The following is a 27,488-nucleotide window of genomic DNA, read 5'->3' on the forward strand; positions in this document are numbered from 1 at the left end:
ACCGAAGCGGGCACCTGTGTGCACTACGAACTGTGAGTAAAGCTTTGAAACTGCAAGCCCAGGTGTCCTCCATTCATTCCCGCATCAGCACCGCTACATTGGGGGTATCAACATCTACACCATTCTGTGCCCCTACTCCTCCATCGCACCTATACACTGCCCTGGGACTACAGTTCCACCTGTGGGGAGCTACACCATCTTAGCTGCATCACACCATCAGTCCCAGTGGATCTGCAAGCAGCGTTGGCTTACCATCTTACTTGCCAAATACCACGGGTGGCGTCACAAACTTTACATTACAATCAAACACCACCGCCATTGATATTGGGGCCCAGGGCCACGGACCGGGTCACCGCTGCTGTGACACCTCAACCCCCTGACACCGGCCCGGTACCGAGTACCCCACAGCCCTGGGTGAAGCCAGCGGGGGCGACCCACGTAAGCCTGCAAAACCCTCTAGGGAATGTTCACTGTTATGATTGAGTCACCGAGGAGGAAAAAAAACAAAACACAAGCTCAGCCCAGAAAATCAGAGAGGTTGGAAACTAGCGGATTGCAGACCCCTAATCCTATCACACAACTAGCAGTAGCCGTGGAGTGTTCCTACGGTGATCCTAGACACCTCGTAACAGCCGGAGATCTACATAAGCCTAAAGAGAGAAAAGGGAAAAACTGACTGCCCCAGAGCAGACCCCAAAGCAATAGGCAGCCCCCAACATATAATGACGGTGAAGAAAGATGAAAACACAAACACAGATAGAAAGATAGGTTGAGCAAACAATGGGGCCCAAGCTAACTAAAAAGGACAGGACAGAAAAGCTGCTGTCTGCAATCCGAGAAAACCCTGCTAAAAATATTACCAACACAACTGATAAGCAAAAAGGACCCTGAAGTCACTAGACTTCAAACCCTATATCAGCACTCAGAATATTTTGAAAGCAGCGCAAAAGAGAACACTGATCAAGGAAAAAGAATCCAGCACACCCCCAGCCGGGGATGGCTGAACTCAGAAAACAAGGCAAACAAAACCAAAACTAATAAGTTCAATAGCAGAGCAAAAACTTATCTTTGGGAAGCAGGAATCAGACTGGTCTCCAAGAATCCAGCAGAGAAATCACCAGCCACTCAGAAGGGCATCAGCTGCCTTATATCCAGTCTGAAGTTCGTGTTACCCAGTCACAATCCACCTGATCAGGTGTTTGGTTTCTTTCATCCAAATCAGCCTCACTACTGTCATGATCCAGTGTTGGATCTGGCGGTATTAAAAGCACAAAGTGAACTTTTTTTACTTTGGTTAAGTTCAAAGGTGTTTTGACTGTCCCCGGTGGTGGTTAGTGGTATTGCACCTTAGGTTAGGTTGCACTTAATTATGGTTCAGGTGTGACACTCTATAAATGGGTCTCAGGGTGTTCACTCACTGCTGGTGATATTTCTTGCTGAGTTGTTGGAGAGCCTGGTGGAAGGATGGAGCTGGATTGGAGTCCTGCGCAGTCAGCCAGAGAGAACGAGTGCCAGCTAATGGTGTCTGCAGGAAGGACTGGCATGGCCTGGTGGAGTCGCAGTTTATGGTGTCGGCAGGAAGTGCGGGCATGGCTTAGAGGAGTGGCGACTTGGAAGAGAGTTGCACTCAGCATGCTCGACTTGGTTGCTGAGAACTGGACTCGAGCATGCTTGGATTCTTGGCAGAGGCTGGACTCATCTTGGGACTCTGTGTACTGGACTGCTGCAAGTGGTGATGGACTCTGCTCCCAGGCTGCACGATGGTGATGGATCCAGTTATGGTGATGGATCAGGGTGGAGGAGAAGATGCACACAGGTGGTGGGCTCTGTTGCTAGGAGTGTATGCAACAGAGCAAAGCTAAGTGGTGTTTCCCCTGTATTGTCTCTTTCCTCATGTGTGTTGTTAGTGCAGTGGTGGGATTAGTCTCCGCACCGACCCATTCCTTAGTGAGGGTTTAGGGTCAGGGCGAGCAAGGGGTTAAGGTTCGCGTGCGGCGACAGGTGCGGAGCCTGTATAGGGAATGTTAGGAGTGCAGGGACACTGGCTCAGGGGAGCTTAGGAGGTCTCCATGTCCCCATTCCCTATCGCAGGGCCCACCATTGTTAAAGTTTCCCAGGTTCCCCCCTTATTATTTAAATGCGCCTTACTGGAGGCGGTGTTTCCAGAAATATATTTATAACGTGTAATACCTAAATTCGCCAGGTGGAGGCGGCGCATCCACCTGCACGTTCTATTATTTAAATTCGCCCCACTGGAGGCGGTGTATCCAGGGTCACGTGTGTTATGGGTTCGCCTTGCGGCCTCATCTGCGACCTGACACACGTGATCATGACAACTACCTTCCTTCACCAGAAGAGGGAGATCCTCGGACACAAAAGGTGAATGAACAGATGAGCTCACAACAGTTCACACAGTGTCTTTAAGGAGTTAACAGACCCACCAAGATTTTCCTAGTCAGGCACTTCAGGAAAAAGCTTTTTCCTGAACCGACTTTGCTGGTGGTTGTGCCGTCGTTTTTGTTACAACTCCGCCGCCGGCATCTTTTCTCTCTAATTTACGCTACAGCTTTCGGAAGCTACCCAAAGAAAGAACATCCTAATTTTAGGAAACACTTAATGGTTTGCCAAGCGGTTAAAAGAATCAACAAAAACAGAGTATATTCACAGCAATATTGTCTTCACATTACTGTGCAAAGTTTTGCGTCGCTTTTTCTAGGTGGAAAGGTCATGTGCACATAAGCCGGGGCGTAACCATCGCAGTAGCAGAAGGTGCGACCAGGCTTGTGCCGGAGGGGGGGGCGCCGATTCCAGCTCATATTTCAGGCTGGATGTGTCTCTGAGGACGCACATTCAGCTGAAAGGTATTGGGCTCAGAGATCCGCACTGCAATACAGGCCACCGACCAGAGGCCGGCAGCTGACGTTGGCGTGCCAGTCACAGGAGGCGCATAGCAATGATGTCATGCATCGCCTATAGCAGGCACGCCGAAGTCAGCTGCGGGCCTCTGCGCCAGCTGTAGAAGTCATGGGAGCAGGGGAAGGCAAAAATCTTTTTTTGCTTAAGTGTTTTGGAGAACAGGAGCAGAATGGAGAGCATTATTAGAGGATGAGTCCAGGAGCTTGGACATTATTCCAGGAAGGGGCCCACGATGGAGGACAAATATTACTGGAAGGTGCCAGGATGGGGACATTACACCAGAATAGGGGGACCTATATTATTGGAAGGGGCTAGGAGGGGGACATTATTAGTGCAAGGGCCCCAAGATGGGGGACATTATTGCATTATGATGGGTGACATTAGTACAGGATGGGGGACAACACATATTGTATGTCCTTTTAGAATTTAGAAGGCTACAAAGGCTAATACATCTGACCAACATGTAGGTGGGAGCCCATGTCCAAATTTTGCACCAGGGCCCATTGGAACCTAGTTATGCCACTGCTAATAAGTGACTTGTGCCAGTTTGATGGGGTAGAAAATGGTGGCAAACTTTCATGCGTGTCATTTTTGCACTAATAGTCACAATTTTTAATTTCTTTTATACCATTAAATACTTTTTAGCAAAAGTTGATGGGGGTTCACCGGAGGGGCACAATGAGGTATATTTTCTAGGGCAAATCTATTCCTGTTCTTAGCAAACATACAGTGGGTATGGAAAGTATTCAGACCCCTTTACATTTTTTACTCTTTTATTCATTGCAGCCATTTGGTAAATTCAAAAAAGTTCTTTTTTTTGTCATTAATGTACACTCTGCACCCCATCTTGACTGAAAAAGAGCAAAGGGTCTGTATACTTATGATCATGTGATATTTCAGTTTTTCTTTTTTAATAAATCTGCAAAAAATTCTACTTTTCTGTTTTTTTCAGTCAAGATGGGGTGCAGAGTGTACATTAATGAAAAAAATGAACTTTTTTGAATTTACCAAATGGTTGTAATGAAACAGAGTGAAAAATTTAAAGGGGTCTGAATACTTTACTTTCCGTACCCACTGTAGATGTACTTTTTTGTATTAAAAGGGGGTTTTCCAGTTTCAGAAAACACTGTCTCCCATGGCTGCAGTTTGTTAAAAAAAACAAACAAACTGAGTTATACTCACTGTCCCCGGGTCCAGAGCTCCGCAGCAGCTACTGTTGTCTGCTTTGTATGCAGCGCTGATGTCACATCAGCAACTTTGCAGCCAATAACTGATTTCAGCGATTCTGCGCAAATTGAGGACACGGGCAGCAGAAAACTGCTGAGCTCAGCAACGCTTGCAGGCAATAAGAGACAACGGGAGAAGTGGCGGAGATTCCACAATGGACCTGTGGAGGGTGACAAATGATACATTTTACTTATTTAAGGAAGAGGGGTTTTCAGATACCTGTAAAACCCCTTTTAAGTTTTTTTTTGGCTTTAAAAGCATTTCATCAACTTTCTGCTTTTACAATTTTTTTTAGTAATTGCATAAATGATTTCTGAATAGATTGGGGCATTTGTGCTCACAGCTCTACCCCTGTGCGGAGACAGTATTGGCTCTTGACAAGCTAGCACTTTCCGTCACCTGGCGGCGGGGGGGGGTGTTTCTAAATTTAGAGGGCAGAGTGGCGCACTGAAGCTGCTCGGTCACGGCAAGGAGGCACCGAGCACCAAAATTAGCATATGGGAATAAAAAGCATTTTTTACACAATAAAGGGACAATTCTATACAGTCATGGCATCATTTTTTGGTGGCTAAGTCCCCCATAGATTACTTTGTGTTTTGGGGGTGTCACACTCTTTTTAAAGGTAACAACAAAAGGAGCAAAAGACAACAGCAGCAATTTTTCTTAACAAGGCTGTGTGTGAAACCTTTATTTTTAACGATATATTCTGCTCTACATAATGGGAAAAATGTATAGTCTAGAAATTATAGGCTCAGCCCTGCAAACCATCTGCATCCTGCAATCTCGTGAATATGTAATGCACTTTAAAGGTCTCAAGCCATTTTCCAACAATACCTGTAAGATACGTGGTCAGCGCCAATTGCTGAAATTATTCATAGTCGCTCAGTATTTTGGAAATGTCAGTGATTTGCTTGCATTGTATTCTTTTATTCATCAGCATAGTAGCTGCGCTTAACAAAGAAATCAATAGGAGCGACCTTTCACCAATGTCAGGGGCGTATAGATCCATGCGACGTGACGTGTGATTGCTTTTGTAAGCAAGCTAAGCAAACAGACCAACTGACAACCGAGAGTAAGAAAAATGTGACTTCAATATCATTTTATAGTAATTCACAGGTTAATGTGTGACTGGGAGTCTTGCTGCGGAGATTCGTTTCGTACTCGTTATTTTCACATTTATTTTTCCATGTACAATGTTGTGTCACCAATCACTACAGGCCAAGGCACTGCCCTCTACAACAGGGAAAAGGATGTTCTGTGAAAAGAAAAATTCCCTTAGGATAAATGCACATTTTTGCTGCAAATTTTTCATGTGGATTTGTGCATGAAAAATCTACACAAGCCAAGCCAAGTAGATGGGATTTTAAAGCTCTCCTTTACACCTTGTGGAAGTTGTCCCCACATAACTAGACCTGCTGTTCTGATTTTGACATACACAGCATATAAATTCTTTCCTCGGTTCTTCATTTCAGATTTTACCCCAAATCCTAAAGAATATCTGCATTTAGCAGATCTTGATTGTATATACAGTCATGGCTGAAAGTGTTGGCACCCTTGAAATTGTTCCAGAAAATGAAGTATTACACCCTCTCAACTTTAATTTTGGACCACTCTTCTTTTGCAAACAGCTCCAGGTTTCTCATATTTGAAGGGTGACTTCTCCCAACAGCAATTGTAAGATCAAACCACCATGTGTTCAATAAGATTTAGTTCCAGACTAATTGCAGGCCACTTCAGAACTCTCCTCTGGGTGCTTCTTGAAATATGTTGGAAGTCATTGTCCTGCTAAGACACAAACTCAGCTTTCTCACATTGGTCACTACATTGCGACCCAAAATCCTTTGGTAATCTTCAGATTTCATGATGCCTTGAACACAGTCAAGAGGCAGCAAAACAATCCCAAAATATCTTTGAACCTCCACCATATTTGACTGTAGGTACTGTTTTCTTTGTAGGCCTCATTCTGTTTTGGGTAAATAGAATGATATGCTTTATCAAGAAGCTTTATCTTGGTCTCAACTGTCCACAAGACGCTTTCTGGTAAAGAGTTTGGCTTACTCACTTTCATTTTGAAAAGCTGCAGCCTAGCTTTTTTATGTCTGTGTCAGTAGTGAGGTCCTCCTTGGTCTCCTGCCATAGCGTTTCATTTCATTCAAATGTCGACTGATAGATCGCGCAGACACTGATGCACTCTGAGCCTGCAGGACAGCTTGAATAACTTGATTGTGGCTGCTTATCCACCATCCAGACTATCCTGTGTTGCAACTTTTCATCCATTTTTCTCTGCCCCTCTCCATTTCCATGGAGATACAGGGCCATGAGTTGTAACTTCTTGATTATGCTGCGCTCCGTGGACAAAGGAACATCAAGATCTCTGGAGATGGGCTTGTAACCTTGAGATTGTTGATATTTTTCAACAATTTTTGTGCTCAAGTCCTCAGACAGTTCTCTTCTTCTCTCTATGCTTAGTGTGGCACACACAGACATGCAAGACATAGATTCAGTCAACTTCTCCCCTTTTTTTCTGGTTTCAGGTGTTTCCATATTGCCAAACCTGTTACCTTAACTCATCCTCCCCAGGTACACTGCTACATCTCTGCTGGTGTTGCCTGTTATTGCCTGCAGTGCTAACGTCACGTTGACAGCTCTTCAAGAGAGATGAGCAGATAGAACCTCGGGACTCTGGTTCAGCAGCCAGGACGGCGGTACTTGCCAGCTAAGATAGGAGACCCACGAATCTCTTACCTTCTGGTATCCTTGGGGCAGCTTTTGATTAGCCAGGGTTGGTGCAACATCATCTATCATCTGTGTGTAATATCATGCATAAGAAATCGAGCTAATCCCAACAAATCAATTCCTTTGTCAGGGATGCCGGAAGGTAAGAGATTTACGGCCCTCCCATCTAGCTGGTGTAGGGGAGTGAAGTAAGACGTCCCCTCCCTTTAAGAAGTGCTAATGTATATATGTAATTATTCTTGGTACTGCTACACTTATAGTGTATTACCGTTGTTTGCTTTATTGGTACTGCCACATCATATATGTGTTACCATGCTGTAAGATTGTAATATATTATATTGTATATGTTCCGCATGTGTATGTAGAGTTTAGGGTAAGCTAGTGCATCCTTCGGGTTCATTAGAGGAGGGCACTATTAGTTTAGAGTTCCTAGATATGGGTAAGTGTAGTTCTGTAGTGGGCCACTAGGTGGGGGTACACTAGTGGGCCTTGTTAAGTACAGCTGATAGGAAGTTCACAGAGGGTTAATTGTAGGAGGAGCTGATAAGGGTAAAGTAAGTGTAGGAGAGAGGAACAGGTTAGAAGGGTCCACAAGGGCTCTAAGCCCAGGACGACCTAGCAGCTACCAAATGTTCCGTTGGAAGAAAAGCACACGGGCACAATCAGACGGGTGCTGGAAGAGACCTAAGCACCCCGGAAGTTACGGTGTTTCACAGCAGCAAGGAAAGGAGAGGATTATGTGGTCCAAGAGTCGTGCAGTGTGCGGAATATTCACCACGTGGCAGATCTTAAATAGGGCTGAACCTTGTAAGTCCGGGGTGAAACGGATGAACGGGATCCCCTATGTACTGAGGTCCTACAGAAGTGATGCTGCGGTACCGACTAAAGTGCTACTACCCCGTAATGTGTTTGAGGACAAAGAAAGCAGGAAATGGAAAGTGCAGGAGGAATGCTGTGTGGACTGTAATGTAACTGATGTACCCGAGACCGCTGAAGAGAAAAGTAAAATCATTTGTTTGGCATCTGAACCGGTATCTGTGTCCGTTCTTTCCACCCTATGCACTGAAACTGAGTGTACAGGAGCTGTGTGACACCGCTGTGGAATCCCTGACGGTGAATCAGAACCCCAAACAGATACACCGGTAGAAGCTGACAATTTTTCTGTGGGAGGAGGCCAGGACACTAAGGCCCTGGTGTCCTCAGCCACGACTACCGTCCTGGCCTCTTCTTACACTGGCAGGTAACACTGTTCTGTCCGCTGGACTGGAGTCCTGCAAATCGGTCCAACCATCTCTACTCTGCAGTCAATAACGGAGCTCAGCGGCTCTGTTCATGGTGACAGCATAAGCCGCTCAGCTCACTGATTGACTGCAGTGTTCTCTGTTAGCAGCGGATTAATCAGCGTAACATCAAGAGTCAGCAACACAGAATGTAGATTTATTCATATCCAGGTTGAACAGCTTACAGCATGAAATGTGATCAGTCTGGTATCTGCTGTGGCTTGCAGCATGGGAGCATTACAACAGCAAGAAGGGAAGAGAAGGAGGGGGCATCCTGTCTGTGTTTTTTTTTTTGTCACTGAACTTTGTTAACAATCTCACAATATGCACAATTTATAAAACAGTACAGTAGTAGTTGTTGCAATACATACAGATCAATATGCTTTATTCCAACACCCCCACTCAACAACTACTTATCCTCTTAGTCCCAGTGTGGTCCTCAATTCTTGGAACCTGGCTCGTGGCAATGGCTTTGTCATAATGTCAGCTGCCATCTTATCAGTTTCACAATAGACAAACTGAATTATGCCACGATCTATCAAATCACGCAAATGATGATGTCTGACGTCAATGTGCTTAGTTCTAGCACTGATCTTTCACTGCATGCAAGTTTAATGCATCCTTGGTTGTCCTCATAAATCACCGTCGGCAGAGTTGACGGTGTGCCAAGATCATCCATCAATTGTCTTAGCCAAATGACCTCCTGGCTTGCATAGGCTGCGGACACATACTCCGCTTCTGTAGATAACAAGGCCACAGACACTTGTTTCCTACTAGACCAGGAGATTAAACTTTCTCCAACTTTAAACAAGTATCCGCTTGTGGATTTACGATCATGCGAATCACCAGCCCAATCTGCATCTACATAGACGGTGAGTTCTAGATCTCCCGTTGCAGACAGCTTTAAATTTACATCTTGCGTTTCTTTTTAATATCGGAGAAGTCTCTTAACAGCATCCAGTCTCTTTGGCGTGGTTTTTCCACATATCTGCAAAGGATTCCAACTGTTGTTGTGATATCCGGTCGAGTCATAGTTGATATGTATAGAAGTGCCCCCACTGCCTGACGATATTTCTCATTGTTTGGCAACTGGTCATCTTCTCCTTCCAGCTTCAGGTAGGATGGTTCCATTGGGGTTGATATACCTTTGGCTTCTGACATTCCAAACTGATTCAGAATCGAATTAATTTTTGCACTTTGGTTTAGAAGAAAACTTCCATCTTCCTCTCTCTGGATTTGGATTCCTAGATAATATGTCACATTTCCAAGGTCTTTCGTTTCAAAATGCTGGTTCAGAATTTCAGTCATTTTTCCAATTTCTGCGTCTTCCTGATGAACTACAATCACATCGTCCACATATAAGAGAATATACATACACTTTCCATCTGAATATTTTGTGTATAAGTATGGATCCGCTTGACCTCTTTTAAAACCTTCTTCCAACAAGACCTTATTCATCTTGGTATTCCATGCTCTTGCTGATTGCTTAAGACCATAAAGGGATTTTTGTAGTTTGCAAACAAGATTCTCTTCACCCCCTTTTACATAACCTTCAGGTTGAGTCATGTATAAGTCCTCCTCAATGTCACCAGTTAAAAAGGCAGTTTTTATATCCAAATGTCTGACATTCATCTTTTGTACAGCAGCTACAGCTAACAAAGCTCTGAACGTGGTCTGTTTATCGACTGGAGCAAACGTAGCATCGTAATCTTCGCCATACTTTTGAGAATATCCTTTTTCCACCAACCTTGCTTTAAATCTGTGGACTTTACCTTCAGAGTCATATTTGGTTTTGAAGACCCACTTGGACTTGATTGCCTTTTTGCCCTGTGGCAGCTTGGTGAGTTTCCAAGTTTGAAGTTGATTAAGCGATTTGATTTCCTCATTAGCAGCATTGATCCACTTTGTTCTTTCATGAACAGGTAGTTCTTGCATTTCATCCCATGACTGCGGCTCTGATTCAGGTAGTGTCTTGACTATGTAGGATAGACATTTAGCTGGTATGCCTCTGTTTGATCTTGAAGATCTCCTGATTTCAGAGTCACCTGATTTTTCTGTTGTTCCTTCAGTGGTTGAAGAATCCAGCCAGACCTCTACATCCTCCTTGTTATTGTCTTGTAATTGTGACTTCAGCTGGACTACTGGCGTGATGTCACAAAACTTGGGGGACACAAAGTTCTCATCAATCACTACATCTCTACTTATTGTGACCTTGTTTGTTTCTGGGTGTAGAATCCTATAACTTTTCTGGGTTTCACTGTAGCCTACCAGGATCCCTTCCTTAGCGTGAGATTCCCACATACAGTTGTGGCCAAAAGTATTGACACCCCTGCAATTCTGTCAGATAATACTCAGTTTCTTCCTGAAAATGATTGTAAACACAAATTCTTTGGTATTATTATCTTCATTTAATTTGTCTTAAATGAAAAAACACAAAAGAGAATGAAGCAAAAAGCAAAACATTGATCATTTCACACAAAACTCCAAAAATGGGCCAGACAAAAGTATTGGCACCCTCAGCCTAATACCTGGTTGCACAACCTTTAGCAAAAATAACTGCGACCAACCGCTTCCGGTAACCATCAATGAGTTTCTTACAATGCTCTGCTGGAATTTTAGACCATTCTTCTTTGGCAAACTGCTCTAGGTCCCTGATATTTGAAGGGTGCCTTCTCCAAACTGCCATTTTTAGATCTCTCCACAGGTGTTCTATGGGATTCAGGTCTGGACTCATTGCTGGCCACCTTAGAAGTCTCCAGTGCTTTCTCTCAAACCATTTCCTAGTGCTTTTTGAAGTGTGTTTTGGGTCATTGTCCTGCTGGAAGACCCATGACCTCTGAGGGAGACCCATCTTTCTCACACTGGGCCCTACATTATGCTGCAAAATTTGTTGGTAGTCTTCTGACTTCATAATGCCATGCACACAGTCAAGCAGTCCAGTGCCAGAGGCAGCAAAGCAACCCCAAAACATCAGAAAACCTCCACCATGTTTGACTGTAGGGACCATGTTCTTTTCCTTGAATGACTCTTTTTTTCTCCTGTAAACTATGTTGATGCCATTGCCCAAAAACCTCTACTTTTGTCTCATCTGACCAGAGAACATTCTTCCAAAACGTTTTAGGCTTTTTCAGGTAAGTTTTGGCAAACTCCAGCCTGGCTTTTTTATGTCTCGGGGTAAGAAGTGGGGCCTTCCTGGGTCTCCTACCATACAGTCCCATTTCATTCAGATGCCGACGGATAGTACGGGTTGACACTGTTGTACCCTCGGACTGCAGGGCAGCTTGAACTTGTTTGGATGTTAGTCGAAGTTCTTTATCCAACATCCGCACAATCTTGCGTTGAAATCTCTTGTCAATTTTTCTTTTCCGTCCACATCTATGGAGGTTAGCCACAGTGCCATGGGCTTTAAACTTCTTGATGACACTGCACACGGTAGACACAGGATCATTAAGGTCTTTGGAGATGGACTTGTAGCCTTGAGATTGCTCATGCTGCCTCACAATTTGGTTTCTCAAGTCCTAAAACAGTTCTTTGGTCTTCTTTCTTTTCTCCATGCTCAATGTGGTACACACAAGGACACAGGACAGAGGTTGAGTCAACTTTAATCCATGTCAATTGGCTGCAAGTGTGATTTAGTTATTGCCAACACCTGTTAGGTGCCACAGGTAAGTTACAGGTGCTGTTAATTACACAAATTAGAGAAGCATCACATGATTTTTCGAACAGTGCCAATACTTTTGTCCACCCTCTTTTTTATGTTTGGTGTGGAATTATATCCAATTTGGGTTTAGGACAATTCTTTTTGTGCTTTTTCATTTAAGACAAATTAAATGAAGATAATAATACCAAAGAATTTGTGTTTGCAATCCTTTTCATGAAGAAACTGAGTATTATCTGACAGAATTGCAGGGGTGTCAATACTTTTGGCCACAACTGTAGTTCGCCTTTCTTTGGGAACATGTACAAGCGCTTTACTTCCGAATATTCTTATATGATGTAGTTTTGGCTTTCTGCTGTTCCATTGCTCAAACTGAGTTTTCTCTCTAGCTTTACCTGGTAGTCTGTTCTGAAGATAGCAAGCTGTCATGATTGCTTCACCCCAATATGCTGTGGGCAGATTTGCATCAAACAACATACTTCTTCCACTTTCACAGAGTGTTCGGTTCCTTCTTTCCGCAACACCATTTTGCTCAGGATTGTACTGTACAGTGGTCTGAAATAGGATTCCATTTTTCTTTAAAATGCTCTGTGTCTCATTACTTGTGTATTCAGTCCCATTATCTGCACATAGAATCCTTGGCATTTTCCCAAATTTATTATATACCTCAGCTAGATATACTTCAAGTTTCTCTGGAACTTCTTTCTTGCTGTGAAGCAGATGGAAAACTGTATATCTTGAATGATCATCAATAAATGTGAGAAAATAGCTCTTCTTCCCAGGATTCTGAGTGCTCTTTGGACCACAGATATCTGTATGTATTAAATCTAGTGTCTGTTCTGTTCTTGTAGTACTTCTCTTAGGAAAAGCTTTTCTAGACATTTTCCCTTTGATGCAGCTAGTACATTTCATTATCTGGTTACATAGATCAATTGTAATGTCCTCAGCTAGTTGCTTTTGAACTAACTTCCTTATTGCTTCTGGGTCTCTGTGTGCTAGGCGCCTATGCCATACATGAATGCAGTTATTGTGCCTTTCTTCCTGAGCAGTATACACACAATCTTTGCATTTAAGCTGGTAAAGTTCATTTGTGATTTTTCCTTCTGCTAGTGTGTGGCCCTCTTTTGAGATGATGCAGTTATCATGCTTAAATGTAACTTCATTTCCTTGTTTTGTGAGTTTCTTCACAGATAGTAAATTACTCTCAAGACTAGGCACATAGAGCACATCTTTTACTGGGATCTTCTTGCTTTGTGTTGGTGAGATTTGACAATCAATATAACCATCTCCTATACCTTGTGAAGTCATGTACTGACCATTAGCCATAATCACTTTCTCTGACTTACTTTGGTTAAGCTTAGAAAAGAACTCCCTGTTATTAGTCATGTGACTAGTTGCTCCAGAGTCTATACACCATACATGCTGTGATGTATTCACACTGACAGTAAATGCAGTTTCAATATTCACAGAATCATTTTCTGCAGACACAGCACTTTTAACCCTTTGAAGACTCCTTTGCTTTTTCAGCTGATTCATTCTAGCTTTCCAGACTCTGCAGTCGGCTTTCAAATGTCCTGATTTCTTGCAAACAAAACATTCACATGTTTCGTTTAGGTGCTTTCTGTTATCATTTAGATTTTGTGTCTGTAAAGCAGATTCTGCATCGCATGTCCTGCTGTTTACACCTTCCGTTTTCCGCTTATATTCATCTATGAGCTTCCCTCTGACATACTCCAATGTAAGCTCATCATCTGGGCGCGCATCTAGTGCGGTTGCAAGCGTGTCATAGTTTTCTGGAAGACCACTAAGCAGTAATGCGGCTACATGAAAGTCCTTCAAATCTTCCCCAATGCCTCTCAGGCATTCTACCATCTCTAGAATGCTTGTTATGTAGTCCTGCATATCCTGGCCATTCTGTAGTTTAGACTGGTACAATTTTCTCATGAGATAAAGTTTATTGCTTAAATTTATCCTCTCATGCACCTTTTGCAGCTGCTCCCACATTTCTCTTGCAGTTTCACTTTTACACACATGCACAATCTGATCATCATCTATACTGAGTGATATGGTACTTTGTGCTTTCTGATCCATCTCTATCCACTCCTGTGATACTGGGTCAGCTTTAGGCTCCTGTGTGTATTTCCACGTACCTTCTCTTATCAGCAGCATTTTCACTTTGAATTTCCAGGATTGATAATTCTGGTTAGTGAGACTTGGTACTGTAAACTTCATGGAGTTGCTGCTGCCGATGGCCATCTTTGCTGTCTTCCTTTCTTTTCTTTTCTCTGTGCTCTGGAGATCTGGGACTGTAGGACTCTGGGCCCATAACCTGTTAGCAGCAGATTAATCAGCGTAACATCCAGAGTCAGCAACACAGAATGTAGATTTATTCATATCCAGGTTGAACAGCTTACAGCATGAAATGTGATCAATCTGGTATCTGCTGTGGCTTGCAGCATGGGAGCATTACATCAACAAGAAGGGAAGAGAAGGAGGGGGCATCCTGTCTGTTTTTTTTTTTGTCACTGAACTTTGTTAACAATCTCACAATATGCACAATATATAAAACAGTACAGTAGTAGTTGCTGCAATACATACAGATCAATATGCATTATTCCAACATTCTCAATGTGACATCAGCCCTGCAGACCATAACAGACATCAGGAGCAGCAGCAGAAACTCAGCACATGGACCCAGGGAGGGCGAGTAAAGCTGTTTGTTTTCTAAAACCAACCTGCATCCACATGACAGGGGAGATCCAAAACCGGAAAACACCTGCAATATGCGGCAAATTTGTAGCAGAAATATCTGTGATTGGAAATCACTTCCATTTATCTGACTTTTAGAATGTTTCAGCCCATGGATTTCTTTCATTCTCATTCAGATGAAGGTGATCGTCCCAGAGATTTCTGCAACAAGAGGCTATGTGCACACGGTGCGGATTCTGCTGTGGAATTTTCCGCGCAGATTTTGCTAAATCTGCAGGTAAAATGACCTGCGTTTTACCTGCAGTTTTAGTGCGGATTTCCCCTGCAGTTTTCACCTGCAGATTTCTATAATGGAGCAGGTGGAAAACTGCAGCAAAACCGCACAAAAGAAGCAACATGCTGCTTCTTTTATTCTGCAACAAATCTGCGCAGAAAAATCTGCAGCATGTGCACAGCGTTTTTTTGTTTTACATAGCCTTAAATGGTACTGTACATCACGTGCAGTTCTGCTGCTGTTCTACAGGGCCAAATCTGCTGCAGAACTGCACAGAATCTGCACCGTGTGCACAGGGCCTAAATGTACCTGTATGCTCCTGCAGAGTTTCCATGTGGTTTTCCATGCGGAAAATTCACAGTCATAGTACTAGCTGAGCAGATGAGGTTTTTAAAATAAACTTTGGGGGGGGGGGATTCTGTTTTATTTTTTAAAATACACAGCACATCAATTGACTTTGTAGAGTTCTTTGCAATATTCAACCTTTACAATGAAAGGGAAGAGATCTACAGAAAATTTCCAACAAAATCTGCAGCAAAATCCACATGTACAATGCTTCAGATAAAACTGTGCAGAAAAATGAAAATACTTAACATGTGCACACACCATAGGGAGGAGTCAAACAGCCATATAACTCCGATGGGAATCGGAAGGTAATGCTCAGACCGGCCAGCTGCTCTCCTGACCTGAGCGTGACAGCATGTATTTCTATGCTGCTGTCACGCTCGTCAGCAGCGCCGCTGGCCGGTCCGAGCATTGTAATGTGATCCCCGTCTGAGTTGACCCCATCTGTCTGTCTCTTCCCATAGAGTGTGTTCACATTTTATGATAATTGTAGTTTTTTAGGTCCAAATTTCTGCACGGATTAATTTTCTAATATATTTTTTAGTGCTATTGGAAGTTTTTAGAGTTTTTAATACAGAGCTGAAAATATTTTGCGTGAGTAACAGTCTGGCTGCCTGCAATCTCCCGTCCAGGGAGCATGAAGAGCAACAGGTGAATTAAAGCCTTGAAATTTAAAAAAAAAAAAAAAAGCTCTATCCGCTGAAATAAAATAGAAAAGTTATTCTGCATGAAATTTTAAACCAGAGTAAATTAAAGAAAAAAAGGTTTTTTTTTTAGATTGTTTTTAAATTCTGCGTTTATACATAGTTGTACCAACATTTTATTTATTTAATTCACTTATATAGAGCATCGTATTGCACAGCGCTTTACAGACATCATCATCACTGTCCCCATTGGGGCTCACAATCTAAATTCCCTATCAGTTTGTCTGGGGAGTGTGGGCGAAACCGGAGAACCCGGAGGAAACCCACGCAAACACGGGGGGAAACTTCAAACTCCTTGCAGATGTTGTCCTTGGTGGGATTTCAACCCAGGACTCCCATAAAAAGAATACATTAATTACATTGTTCTTTGTTTCCATGAGCTCTAGTGCAGCATTCATCACTGTTCCTTAAAAGGGATTGTACAAGACTAGGGCAGGTGCAGACGACTGTATTTTCAGTCCGAATGCGATGTGACATTGGATCACCCTTGGACCAGTGTCCTAGGGAAAAAAAAAAATAAAGAAATCTCTGCATGCTCGAGTTTGATCCAATATTCAGATCGTAATCCACCATGCAAGTTAATGAGTTCATGGAAAACATCGGATTGCACTCGGATGACATCTGAGTTCAGTCCAATTTTCCGCTCACTGACAGAATGGAGAAGATGGAGACATTTTTTTCCTCCATCTTCTCATCTAAGAGAATAGGATCACTCGCTGATCAGTGTGATTTGCATATTGGACCCAGTTCTCTCTCATGAGTAGAGTTGAGCGATACCGTCCGATACTTCAAAATATCGGATCGGAATGGATCGGCCGATCTTTAAAAAAAGTATCGGTATCGCCGATGCCGATACCGGAAGTCCCATTCAAGTCTATGAGACTTCCGGTATCGGAATTGGAAAAACCCTTTCCTGCCCTTGTACAGCCTCTCGGGGGTCTGTACGGGCCTTCCGGGGGTCTCTGCCGGCCTGCCGGGGGTCTGTGCCGGCCTGCCGGTGGGCTGTGCGGACTGCCCGGGGTCTGTGCACCCTGTGGGGGTCTGTACCGGCCTGCCGGGGGGCTGTGCCGGCCTGCCGGGGGGCTGTGCTGATGTCCGGGGGTCTGTGCAGGCATCGTCCGATGGGACTACAAGTCCCATCGGGCGATGCCTGCTACCATGACAGTGATTGACACATTAGCCAATGATGGGACAGTAGTAGTCCCATCATCCGGCTAATGTGTTAAATGTAAAAAAAAAAAAAAAAAAAAATACTACATACATACATACATACTACATGCATGCTACATACATACTACATGCTACATACATAGTACATATATACTACATATATGCTACATGCATGCTACATGCTACATACATACTACATACATGCTACATACATACTACATGTTACATACATACTACATACATACTACATATATGCATCATACATACTACATGCTACATACTACATATATGCATCATACATACTACATACATACTACATACACTCACTGGCCACTTTATTAGGTACACCATGCTAGTAAGGGGTTGGACCCCCTTTTGCCTTCAGAACTGCCTCAATTCTTCGTGGCAGAGATTCAACAAGGTGCTGGAAGCATTCCTCAGAGATTTTGGACCATATTGACATGATGGCATCACACAGTTGGCGCAGATTTGTCGGCTGCACATCCCTGATGCGAATCTCCCGTTCCACCACATCCCAAAGATGCTCTATTGGATTGAGATCTGGTGACTGAGGAGGCCATTTGAGTACAGTGAACTCATTGTCATGTTCAAGAAACCAATCTGAGATGATTCGAGCTTTATGACATGGCGCATTATCCTGCTGAAAGTAGCCATCAGATGTTGGGTACATTGTGGTCATAAAGGGATGGACATGGTCAGCAACAATACTCAGGTAGGCTGTGGCATTGCAACGATGCTCAATTGGTACCAAGGGGCCCAAAGAGTGCCAAGAAAAAATTCCCCACACCATGACACCACCACCACCAGCCTGAACCGTTGATACAAGGCAGGATGGATCCATGCTTTCATGTTGTTTACGCCAAATTCTGACCCTACCATCCGAATGTCGCAGCAGAAATCGAGACTCATCAGACCAGGCAACGTTTTTCCAATCTTCTACTGTCCAATTTCGATGAGCTTGTGCAAATTGTAGCCTCAGTTTCCTGTTCTTAGCTGAGAGGAGTGGTACCCGGTGTGGTCTTCTGCTGCTGTAGCCCATCTGCCTCAAAGTTCGACGCAATGTGCGTTCAGAGATGCTCTTCTGCCTACCTTGGTTGTAATGGGTGGCAATTTGAGTCACTGTTGCCTTTCTATCAGCTCGAACCAGTCTGCCCATTCTCCTCTGACCTCTGGCATCAACAAGGCATTTCCGGCCACAGAACTGCCGCTCACTGGATTTTTTTTCTTTTTCGGACCATTCTCTGTAAACCCTAGAGATGGTTGTGCGTGAAAATCCCAGTAGATCAGCAGTTTCTGAAATACTCAGACCAGCCCTTCTGGCACCAACAATCATGCCACGTTCAAAGGCACTCAAATCACCTTTCTTCCCCATACTGATGCTCGGTTTGAACTGCAGGAGATTGTCTTGACCATGTCTACATGCCTAAATGCACTGAGTTGCCGCCATGTGATTGGCTGATTAGAAATTAAGTCTTAACACACAGTTGGACAGGTGTACCTAATAAAGTGTCCAGTGAGTGTATATACTACATGCATGCTACATACATACTGCATGCATGCTACATACATACTACATGCATGCTACATACATACTACATGCTACATACATACTACATACATACTACATGCATGCTACATACATACTACATACATACTACATATATGCATCATACATACTACATGCTACATACTACATATATGCATCATACATACTACATACATACTACATATATACTACATGCATGCTACATACATACTGCATGCATGCTACATACATACTGCATGCATGCTACATACATACTACATACATACTAAATGCATGATACATACTACATACATACCACATATATACTACATACATACTACATACATGCTACATACATACTACATGCTACATACATACCACATATATACTACATACATACTACATGCATGCTACATACATACTACATGCTACATACATACTACATATATACTACATGCATGCTACATACATACTACATGCATGCTACATACATACTACATGCATGCTACATACATACTACATGCTACATGCATACTACATGCTACATACATACTACATACATACTACATGCATGCTACATACATACTACATGCTACATACATACCACATATATACTACATGCATGCTACATACATGCTACATGCTACATACATACTACATACTACATGCATGCTACATACATACTACATGCTACATACATACCACATCTATACTACATACATACCACATCTATACTACATACATACTACATGCATGCTACATACATACTACATGCTACATACATACTACATATATACTACATGCATGCTACATACATACTACATGCATACTACATGCTACATACATACTACATACATACTACATGCATGCTACATACATACTACATGCTACATACATACCACATATATACTACATGCATGCTACATACATGCTACATGCTACATACATACTACATATATACTACATGCATGCTACATACTACATGCATACTACATGCTACATACATACTACATACATACTACATGCATGCTACATACATACTACATGCTACATACATACCACATATATACTACATGCATGCTACATACATGCTACATACATACTACATACATACTACATGCATGCTACATGCTACATACATACCACATCTATACTACATACATACTACATACATGCTACATACATGCTACATGCATGCTACATACAATACATACATAGACATACAGTACATATAACATAGAGTAACATACTTACCAATACTTGTCACATTGTTCCCCGAAGCCATTGTCGTCTACGGAATAAATATTAACATAACAAACCACAAAAATACTCACCCATGATCCGAAGCAGTCCACGAGTGTGTCCCACGACGATCTTGGGTAGAGAACTGCAGCATCAGCTGATGCTGCCGCTCTCTACGGGCTGCAGGAATCCAATGACGGAAGGTAGGTATCCTTCCGCACTGTATTCCTCCGCCACTTAAAAAAAAAAGTCCCTAGTCTCACTTTATGGTAAAAGCACACAGCTGTATGTAGCATGTATGTAGCATGTAGCATGCATGTAGCATGTAGCATGCATGTAGTATATATGTGGTATGTATGTAGCATGTAGTATGTATGTAGCATGCATGTAGTATGTATGTAGTATGTATGTAGCATGTAGTATGTATGTAGCATGCATGTAGCATGCATGTAGTATATATGTAGTATGTATGTAGCATGCATGTAGTATGTATGTAGTATATATGTGGTATGTATGTAGCATGTAGTATGTATGTAGCATGCATGTAGTATGTATGTAGTATATATGTGGTATGTATGTAGCATGTATGTAGCATGCATGTAGTATGTATGTAGTATATATGTGGTATGTATGTAGCATGTAGTATGTATGTAGCATGCATGTAGTATGTATGTAGCATGTAGTATGTATGTAGCATGCATGTAGTATATATGTAGTATGTATGTAGCATGTAGTATGTATGTAGCATGCATGTAGTATATATGTGGTATGTATGTAGCATGTAGTATGTATGTAGTATGTATGTAGTATATATATATATATATATATATATATATATATATATATATATTTTTTTTTTAAACATTTAACACATTAGCCGGATGATGGGACTACTACTGTCCCATCATTGGCTAATGTGTCAATCACTGTCATGGTAGCAGGCATCGCCCGATGGGACTTGTAGTCCCATCGGACGATGCCTGCACAGACCCCCGGACATCAGCACAGCCCCCCGGCAGGCCAGCACAGCCCCCCGGCAGGCCGGTACAGACCCCCACAGGGTGCACAGCCCCCCGGCAGGCCGGCACAGCCCCCCGGCAGGCCGGTACAGACCCCCGGCAGTCCACACAGCCCCCCGGCAGGCCGGCACAGCCCCCCGGCAGGCCGGCAGAGGCCCCCCGGAAGGCCCAAAATGACGGCGCATCATGATGCGCACACACCGCGCATCATGATGACGTCATTTCGGCTGTCAATCAACTTTGAACTTCCGATTCTGATGCCCATGCCCGATATAGAAAAAATATCGGATGTCGGTATCGGAATTCCGATACAGCAAGTATCGGCCGATACCCGATACTTGCGGTATCGGAATGCTCAACACTACTTATGAGACACTCTATAGCTGTCTGCACCTGCCCTTAGGCAGGAGTCACACTGGCAAGGAATACGGACGAGTGAGAGGCGTTAAAAGCACGCATTACACACGGACAAATGATTCTCTATGGGTTTGCTCCCATCAGCCGTATATTTCTCGTCTGTATTCTACGGTCCATGCCAATCGCAGCATGCTGCCAATGCAAGTCTATGGGTGCGCTAAAAATATGCATTACACACGGACCAGATGTGTGACTTTCGAGAAATATGCACCCGGTGTCTTTTAGAGAAGCTGGCAATTCAGTGCGCGATACAGTAAACTAACACTGACAGGTTTAATAAAGAAACGAAAGAATAGATATAGACACATAGAATACATATATATATATATATATATATATATATATATATATATACACACATACATGTCATTGAGACACATATATATATATATATATATTTATATTTCACAGAGTTCTTCATAGCAGAATAGCCGCTAATTCAATTGCCGGCTTTTGTCAAATCATTTCCCAACCTGACATGAAATGACACGTGGTTTACATACATAAAAAACATGAAATGAAATGGTTTACTGTATGTGTTTCATTAGTAATTAGATGAGGGTTGATGTTTAAAATTAGGGCGGTGGAGGTGTTAATTTAAGTGGTTAATTTGTTGTAAAAAAAAATGTGTGGGCTCCCGCATTGACAAATTACAGCGGGAGCCCACACATTTTTTAACAACGAATTAACACCTTAAATTAACACCTCCACCGCCCTAATTTTACACATCAACCCTCATCTAATTGCTAATGAAAGACATACAAAAAAAAACATGAAATGAAATGGTTTACTGTATGTAAACCATGTGTCATTTCATGTCAGGTTGGGGAATGATTTGACAAAAGCCTGCAATTGAATTAGCGGCTATTCTGCTATGAAGAACTCTGTGAAATATAAATATATATGTCTCAATGACATGTGTGTGTGTGTGTATATATTTATATATATATATATATATATATATGTATTCTATATGTCTATATCTATTCTTTCGTTTGTGTTAGAAACTCTGTCATAGGGCTCCATTATATGTCCATTTTGCAAGCCGGCGACAAAATCTCAGCATACGGATGCCATACGGATTACATACGGATGCTTACATGCGCAAAATACGCGACCACACCTTGATTACGGATGACATACGGAGCACTGTTTAGGGGTCATTCATCTGTATTACGCCTGTAAACTACGGACCGTATTTTGCGTCGGTTAGTGTGACCCCGGCCTTAGGCTGTCTTTTTTCAGAAATGGCACCACACCCGTCTATTGGTTGTGACTCATATTGCCATTAAGCTGCAGTACTACCTGTGGAAAGCTGTACCACTGTTTTTTGGGGAAGAAAGTAGTAATGTTTTTTTTTTTTGTTTTTTTTTAAATCCTGTTCAATATATTTAGAACAGTACTGTGACCCTTCTGAATAAATCTTCTGGAATTTGCATGGAGTCACATACTTGTTCAAGGTTTGTGCAGGACCGTCTTGGCGTGTTGATGCCGAATGCTGACAAGTCAATGCTCCGCTCATCTGTTATATAACATCATGGCTTCTGGATTTTAAGGTGACCATAAAAATTTCTTGTCATTCTGTACAATTTTGTTCTCTCACCCTCTCCTTCTTTCCATAACAATCTAAATCATAGTTTTTTGCTGGGAAAATAAGGCCACGATCACACGTTGGATATTTGGTAAGATTTTTACCTCAGTATTTGTTCCTCTCCTGGTTTTGGCTTACAAATTCTGAGGTAAAAAACTCACCAAATACTGAATGTGTGACCGTGGCCTAACTATTCCTTATGGTATTCATTGTGAAAACCAGTAGATCCACGCTCGCAGTTTGCATAGGACTTCAAAACCAGATTTTGCAGGCTATTCAGTAGTATTTTTTTTTTTTACTACTAGACATAAGAACGTGTAATAAAAATGAACTTCGACTGTTTTTTAAGGTTTACTTTAAAAAAAAACTTTCAATTTTTCATCGTCAGCTAGTGAAGAGCAAACCACCTTGGATAAGGTGTTATCTGAGCATGCTCGGGTGTTAACCGAGTTTCTTCGGCGTGCTCGAAAAATGCGTTCGAGTTTCCGTGTCTTCATGACTCGTGGCTGATGGACAGCCGCAACACATGTTGGGATTGCCTGTTTGTTAGATAATGTGTTGCGGATGTCGAACAACCACGAGACATGCTGCTGCGGAGACTCAAACATAGCATTTAAGTAACGCCGAAGACTCTTTGTCAAAAACCTGACCGTAATAGGGATTTTAGAATTTCAACAAGTATATGACTCCATGCAAATTCCAGAAGAGGCCATTAGCTTGGGGCCTGGGACACCATCACTTCAGTACTGGAGTGCGGAGCTGATGCTTCTTTTTTTCTTCGATGATTTCTACTTTCCTCTCTATTAGCAGATAGCAATGTGTATGGAGAGAGTGAATTGCAATGCTCACCGATCGCCTTCTTCAGCGGCGCTCCAGCATTGTATGACCACGGTTGTTGCCTACCTCATCACTGTCTGAGGCAGAGGTCACTGAACCTTAGCAATGTGGGGCTATGAGGCCAAGATGGAGGCTACAGAGCCTCACTCTGAATGGCATAGACTTGCATTGAGAAGGTAAGCGCCGCTCTACACAGGAGCCACTGTCTGGTCCAGCAGGTTACATGAGGCCGTAGAGGACCAGACCGCTGTGGACGATGGCAGAAGACGGTCACCGGTGAGTGCTGCAATCCACGCTCTGTATATACATTACTATTTGCTAATAGAGGGAAAAAAAAAATAAATGGCTTGCTCCTTTGGGCTGTGTGCACATGATGAGGTTTTGTATTTCGCTGCATCAAAAACGCAGCATCTAATAGTTCCAGCAAAGTGGATGGGATTTAGAATTCTGCCCACGGAGCTTTTTTTTTTTTTTTTAAATTTTTTTTTTACTCAGCATAAACTTACCTGCGGTGCGTGATTCACATCACATGTCAATTTCTCTTGTGGGTACGGCGATTTTTTTTTTTTTTTTTTTTTTTTTTTAATTTTTTTTTAAAATTTTTCCCATAGACTTGCATTAGAAGCAAAAAAATCTGCACATAAAAAACGCCTTTCCACTGCAGAAATGAATAAAAACTCATGTAATCCGTACAGGACTGTATCAAAGCCAATTACCAGGAAGTATCAAACACAAAACAGTATTTAAATCATGACACACCAACAAATGACAAAAAAACGCAACGCGATAAATATGCATGCATCACAAATGGGGCAGAAAGCCTGCAATGTCAAAAACTCAACAGAAGCTCCTAGCGGGAATTAACATACGCATAGTTCTGCCAACATGGCTTACTGGGCGTATGTTCCATATTTTGCAACTTCTTTAACTGCTTCAGGCTCGGAAAGCCGTCAGACTATGTTCCCACAATGAGCTTTCGGTGAGTTTTTGATGTTGCAGATTTTCTGCACCTATGTAGTAAACTAGGTTACTTGCATTTTTTTCATTGCGTTTTTGATGCTATTTTTTGTCTCTTTTTTGCTGTGTCATATTTTAAGCAAAGCTGCTTAGTATTTGATGCTTCCTGGTATTTGGCTTTGACAACTTTATTGATTACACGCGTTTTTGATACGTTTCTGCAATCAAAAAGCACTAATATCGTACGGGTGTTTTTTACCTGTGGATTTTCCCCATCTAATGCAAGTCTATTGGAAAAAAATCCAGAAAACTCAGACTGACTGACACAAAAACACAACGTTGTACAGTTCCAGCAAAGTGGATGGGATTTATAGAAATCTCCTGCCCTCTCTGCTTTTTTTTTAACTCATCATAAACTGACCTGCGCTGCATGTTTTACATCCGCAACATGTCAATTTCTCTTGTGGGTACATACAAATCAGTAATGGATTGAGGTTAAAATGTGCAAAGATTTGCTGGAGAGTAGAAAAAACAGGCTATAAAAAAAAAAAAAGGAAAGCACTTGGAGAGGAGAAAAGTGCAGTTCTGGAGCTATGCTGATAAATGAAAGCAACTGAAGATGGTGGCACCCTGGGTACACACACAGCTCACATCCAGCCTGTATTACCAGGAGTGACACTCCCACAAGAGAAAAATCTTATACTCAGGCTGCAAACTACGTATTAAGGTGTCTGAAAATGAATAAACATTGCTCACTGAAATTTTATTACAGGGAATCTGTCACCAGGTTTTTGCTACTTAATCTGGGAACAACATAATGTAGGGGCAAATAATTTGATTCCAGCTATGTCACTTATTAGGCTGCTTGCTGTATTTTTAATTAAAAAAAACCTATTTTATCAGCAGGACATTCTCACTAGAGCAGCTGCCATGTAGTCCTCCATACACATGAACTGTGTATAACCCTGAACACACCACTGGCAGCTTTCTGCCTATGCACCGCGTACACAGAAAGCAATAATCATTGCTGTGGGCGAGGTTATACAGAGCTCAGCATGCAGAGAACTGCAGCAGATAACACAGTTTTTAATCAAAACTGCAACAAGCAGCCTAGTAGGTGACACTGCTGGAATCTGAGTTTCTGCCCCAATATGGGGCTGCTCTCACATAGGGCATCAAAAACCTGGTGACAGATTCCCACTAGCTAAATGTAGAGTAATGTTTTCCCTTATCTAAGTTCCCATAAATGTTAATCTCATTATGTAGAAAGGTAGATTTGTTATTTAAGATTAAGGTAATGTTATTTTGTCCGAACTATAGGCTTTGTAATAAGCTCCATAGTGGTTGTCACTCAGCTTCTCAAGAAATGGTGTATAGTTAGTAATAGTAAATCAATCAATCATAAAACTGCAAATTTTGTAAAAGAAAGCAAATTCAGAAACTGAGGATTTTTCAATTTTTTATTTTTAAATGTGATTTATCTCAGCCCTCAATCTACAAAAACTCTTGTACATGCCCTCGTCATCTCCCGCCTTGACTACTGCAACACTCTCCTCTGTGGCCTCCCCGATAACTCTTGCACCACTCCTGTCTGTCCTCAACTCTGCTGCCCGACTAATCCACCTCTTTCCTCGCTACTCCCCTGTCTCTCCCCTCTGCAAATCCCTCCACTGGCTCCCAATTCCCCAACGAATCCAGTTCAAACTACTAACACTGACCTACAAAGCCATCCACAACTCGTCCCCTCCCTATATCTCTGAACTAATCTCCCAATATCTTCCCTCACGTAATCTTCGATCCTCCCAAGACCTTCTACTCTCCTCCACACTTATTCGTTCATTACACAACCGCCTCCAATTTCTCCCGAATATCCCCTATCCTCTGGAATTCCATGCCTCAACAGTTCCGATTATCCACCACCCTCGGATCCTTCAAAAGGAATCTGAAAACCCATCTTTTCAGGAAAGCTTACAGCCTGCAATAACCATTCTGCCGCCGCATCACCACCTCCCTGCCGCCTCAGAACCACCAGAGCTGCTGCTCCCCCGACCTTCTGTCTCTTCCCCACTATCCCGTAGAGTGTAAGTCCGCAAGGGCAGGGTCCTCTCCCCTCTGCACCAGTCTGTCATTGTAAATTTGTTTACTGTTAGCGATATCTATAGCTTTGTATGTAACCCCTTCTCATGTACAGCACCATGGAATTAATGGTGCTATATAAATAATAATAATAAATTAGGAATACGGTGGTTCAGAGTCTGCCGCCGCCCAAGGTTCAACAGTACGAACACACGCAAAGGTGAAGAATGAATGCGGTATATTATGTCAACACGTTTCAAGGTTTTCAAACCTCTTTATCAGGAACAAACCGGCCATATCATTGTGGTTTGGTCCTGATGAAGAAGTTTGAAGACGTTGAAACACGTTGATATGCATTCATTCTTCACATTCATGTGTGAAGGAACCTCGATCAGCGCAGACTTCCTCATCTATTGCATCGTATCTCATAGGTGGGCCTGTAGGAGATGTGACTGTCGCGACCTTATTGTAGCTGAGAAGTAGAAAAGCTGAATTTGTGGCTTTATTTCCCAATTTTCCACCATGTGAATGGTGGCTATAGGTAGCTGCTCGATGTGACTTGGCAGCGCTTCTTCTCCGCGTCCTCCTCTATGTGACATTAGATGGGAGCAGTGATGGCTTGCTGCCGGTGACTCAGAATGAATTGTTAATTGTCTCTTCCTGTCGGCTAAATGTCTTTCCATAGCAACAAGGGCGGTCATTGATGGTTCATACAGAAAATTACTGAAATGGGAAAATGCTTATATTTGTATAAATAATTAAATTTCTCCTATGCTGGGAGATG

General features: G+C 42.5%; 1 protein-coding gene and 1 long non-coding RNA gene across 8 annotated transcripts in view; one reads left to right on the forward strand and one right to left on the reverse strand.

Annotated features, from left to right (window-relative positions):
* LOC141097195 (uncharacterized) overlaps window positions 1-23,764 on the reverse strand; it is a 150,448-nt gene extending 126,684 nt beyond the window's left edge. The window contains exon 1 of the long non-coding RNA XR_012233871.1: window positions 23,684-23,764. This is a non-coding gene — a long non-coding RNA (uncharacterized lncRNA). The remainder of the gene's footprint in view (window positions 1-23,683) is intronic.
* LOC141097192 (3',5'-cyclic-AMP phosphodiesterase 4D) overlaps window positions 1-27,488 on the forward strand; it is a 1,243,227-nt gene that overhangs the window by 625,960 nt on the left and 589,779 nt on the right. The window contains exon 1 of one of the 7 annotated variants that reach the window (XM_073584288.1): window positions 22,248-22,799. The exons of 3 other annotated variants lie outside the window; for them this stretch is intronic. Coding sequence is in view for 1 of the 4 variants with exons in the window: in XM_073584292.1 (XP_073440393.1) it covers window positions 23,928-23,947 (20 nt within the window). In the remaining 3 variants the exon portion in view is untranslated. Of the gene's footprint in view, window positions 1-22,247; window positions 22,800-22,886; window positions 23,948-27,488 lie in introns of those variants that run through there. 3 more of the 7 variants (XM_073584293.1, XM_073584287.1, XM_073584292.1) reach the window with 3 other exon arrangements.

This window comes from Dendrobates tinctorius, unplaced genomic scaffold (genome assembly GCF_039654945.1).
Source record: "Dendrobates tinctorius isolate UK_male_01 unplaced genomic scaffold, ASM3965494v1 ptg000083l, whole genome shotgun sequence".
NCBI lineage: Eukaryota > Metazoa > Chordata > Amphibia > Anura > Dendrobatidae > Dendrobates > Dendrobates tinctorius.